The 2,115-nt window shown below is 59.9% G+C and overlaps 1 protein-coding gene across 1 annotated transcript; it reads right to left on the bottom strand.

Annotated features, from left to right (window-relative positions):
- Positions 1–435: 435 nt before the first annotated feature.
- Positions 436–2,043, bottom strand: CTSE (cathepsin E; the record flags this gene model as incomplete). The annotated part of the gene is made up of 6 exons (XM_010295955.1): positions 436–600; positions 813–911; positions 1,013–1,154; positions 1,248–1,370; positions 1,633–1,832; positions 1,925–2,043. Coding segments are annotated over 6 exons (848 nt in total), but the record flags the coding sequence as incomplete, so codon positions are not given.
- Positions 2,044–2,115: the final 72 nt, after the last annotated feature.

The raw sequence follows: 2,115 nt of genomic DNA, 5'->3' as shown, positions 1-2,115 counted from the left end.
ACCCCGCCCCGGCAAACCCCGGTAAACCCCCGGTCACCCCTGGCAGTGCCGTGGGTGCACCCAGGCTTTTAGCTCGCCGGGGAGGAGGGCAGGGTATGGGGAAGGAGGATTTAACACTCCAGCGCATCCCAGCCGAGGTCTGCAGGGCTGCTGCTGTGCTAATCGCAGCAGGAGGTCTCCAGGTTTTGTTTTATTAAAGCTTTTATTGACCCGTGTTTAAAAAAAGTGAGTCTGCAAAGCAGATCACAGAGCTGCTCAAGGCATTTTTATATTCATTGTGAAAAGGCTTCCTGGCATGGACCGAACTTCTGCTGGGCTCGTCGGCCGCAGTCCTGGGTGTCTTCATCACCTCCGGGGACAGCGACGCAGCGGTGAAAGCCCCTGCCCTGCCCGAGGGCAGCAGCCCGGGGGGTCCGTTCCCCTCCTGCCACAGCCCTACGGGACGGCGGGGGCCAACCCCACCCTGTTATTTCCACGGTCAAAAACGGAGTAAAACTGACGGATGAAAACATCGCCCAAAATCCAGAGGGGTCCGGCGGGAGGGGGGATGTCCATCCCCTGGAAGCCGCTGGTGCAGAAGGCCACGCCATCGCTGTTCTCCTGGGGAAGGAGAAGTGCAAAGCTGGGGATGAACCCGGGAGCCTGGTGCACACGGAAACGCGCAGGAATGGTGACTGCGGGTCCCGTGCATGACGCAGTGGGGCTTGTCACCTGCCGGGACTCATGGCTCGGGTCCCCGGGGGGGCCCCCGGCCGCTTTTCCGGAGCCACTGGGAATTGGGGGCGGTGGCACCGGTGGAGCTGCAGCCGTACCATGAGGGTGTAGGCCTGGGCGCTGAGCGTGTAGGGGAGCCCGTTGATGGTGAAGGTCACATCGGGCATCACGTTGAGGTTGCTGCACTCCACGGCGTACTGCAAAGAGCCGGGCGGCTCAGCCGGGTGGCTCCACGGGAGGTCCCTCCGGGGGGGGGTCCCAGGGCTTTGCCCCCTCCTGTCCCCACCCTTGCTCTCACCTCTCCGTCCACAGGTGTGGCACCGATATAGCTTTGCAATTCTTTTATATCCTTGGTAGGACCTGTGATGAGCGATGTCCCGGTGTCCACGATGGCCTGGCAGCCGCTCACGCAGAAAGCCACTGTCCCACCCAGCTGGATGCTGGAGGAGAAGGAAAGAGAGAAGGACCAGGAGAGACTAGTCCTGCACCCCTGCCCCAGCCCAACCCTTCCCTCCCTGCCCAGCACCACTCACTTGTCCAGCTGGATCTGCCAGTACCCTTGCTGGGTGACCGGCACCCAGTTCAGGGTCCCCGTGAAGCGAGATGGGTCAAAGCCACCAAAGAGCAGCTCTCCTCCCAGGGAGGATTCCGGGTTCCTGGAGGGAGGAGGAGACGTGAGGGATTTCCTCTCTTTTACTTGGCACATGGCATTATAAACGGGTGGGTTTGCACCCGCTCGCTTCCCACAAACGTTTAGGATCATTCGCTTTGTTCCTGTAAGGCCTGAGGTCTGTGATGCTGAGCACGGTACCAAAAAACCCCGTTACTATCTCAGTAAAACATCCTTATTTTAGCAGCCCCCTCCTAAAAGTAATGCCTGAGTCTAAACAACAGCTTGGAGCAAAGCTGTGTCCATACGTGCTCATGTAGACGGAGAACATGGGCAGCTCCACCAGATTTTGTGCCATCATGTTGTCGAAGACGGGGGTGACCCCGTCCACAGACAGCGAGGGGTAGGCCAGCCCCAGGATCCCGTCGAACTTGGCATCCAGGAAGGCTTTTCCCGGCTCGCTGACACTCTCCGCAAACTGCTGGTTGCTCACGGTGAGGCCCTCGACCTGCGGGGAGGAGGAGGCTCGATGGTGATGCTGAGTCTTTTGGCAAGTCCCAGGCACGTTGTCCAGAGCAGGAGAAACCAGAGATGACTCACGACTACTTGGTCAGATCCGATGACCCCCGTCAGACTGCCAGTCCCGTACTGGATGGAGAAGGGGGTCCCTATGGCCTGGTACGTGCTGGACTGTGACGGCTGAAACTTGACGTGCTCAGCTGGGGAAGGAGACGGGAGCTGTCAGCAGAAATACTATTTATCTGCACGGCCGCGGATGCCAGGAGCCCCCG

Source organism: Phaethon lepturus, unplaced genomic scaffold (genome assembly GCF_000687285.1).
Source record: "Phaethon lepturus isolate BGI_N335 unplaced genomic scaffold, ASM68728v1 scaffold30561, whole genome shotgun sequence".
In the NCBI taxonomy this organism is placed as follows: domain Eukaryota; kingdom Metazoa; phylum Chordata; class Aves; order Phaethontiformes; family Phaethontidae; genus Phaethon; species Phaethon lepturus.
This window is presented reverse-complemented; position numbering and strand designations above follow the sequence as displayed.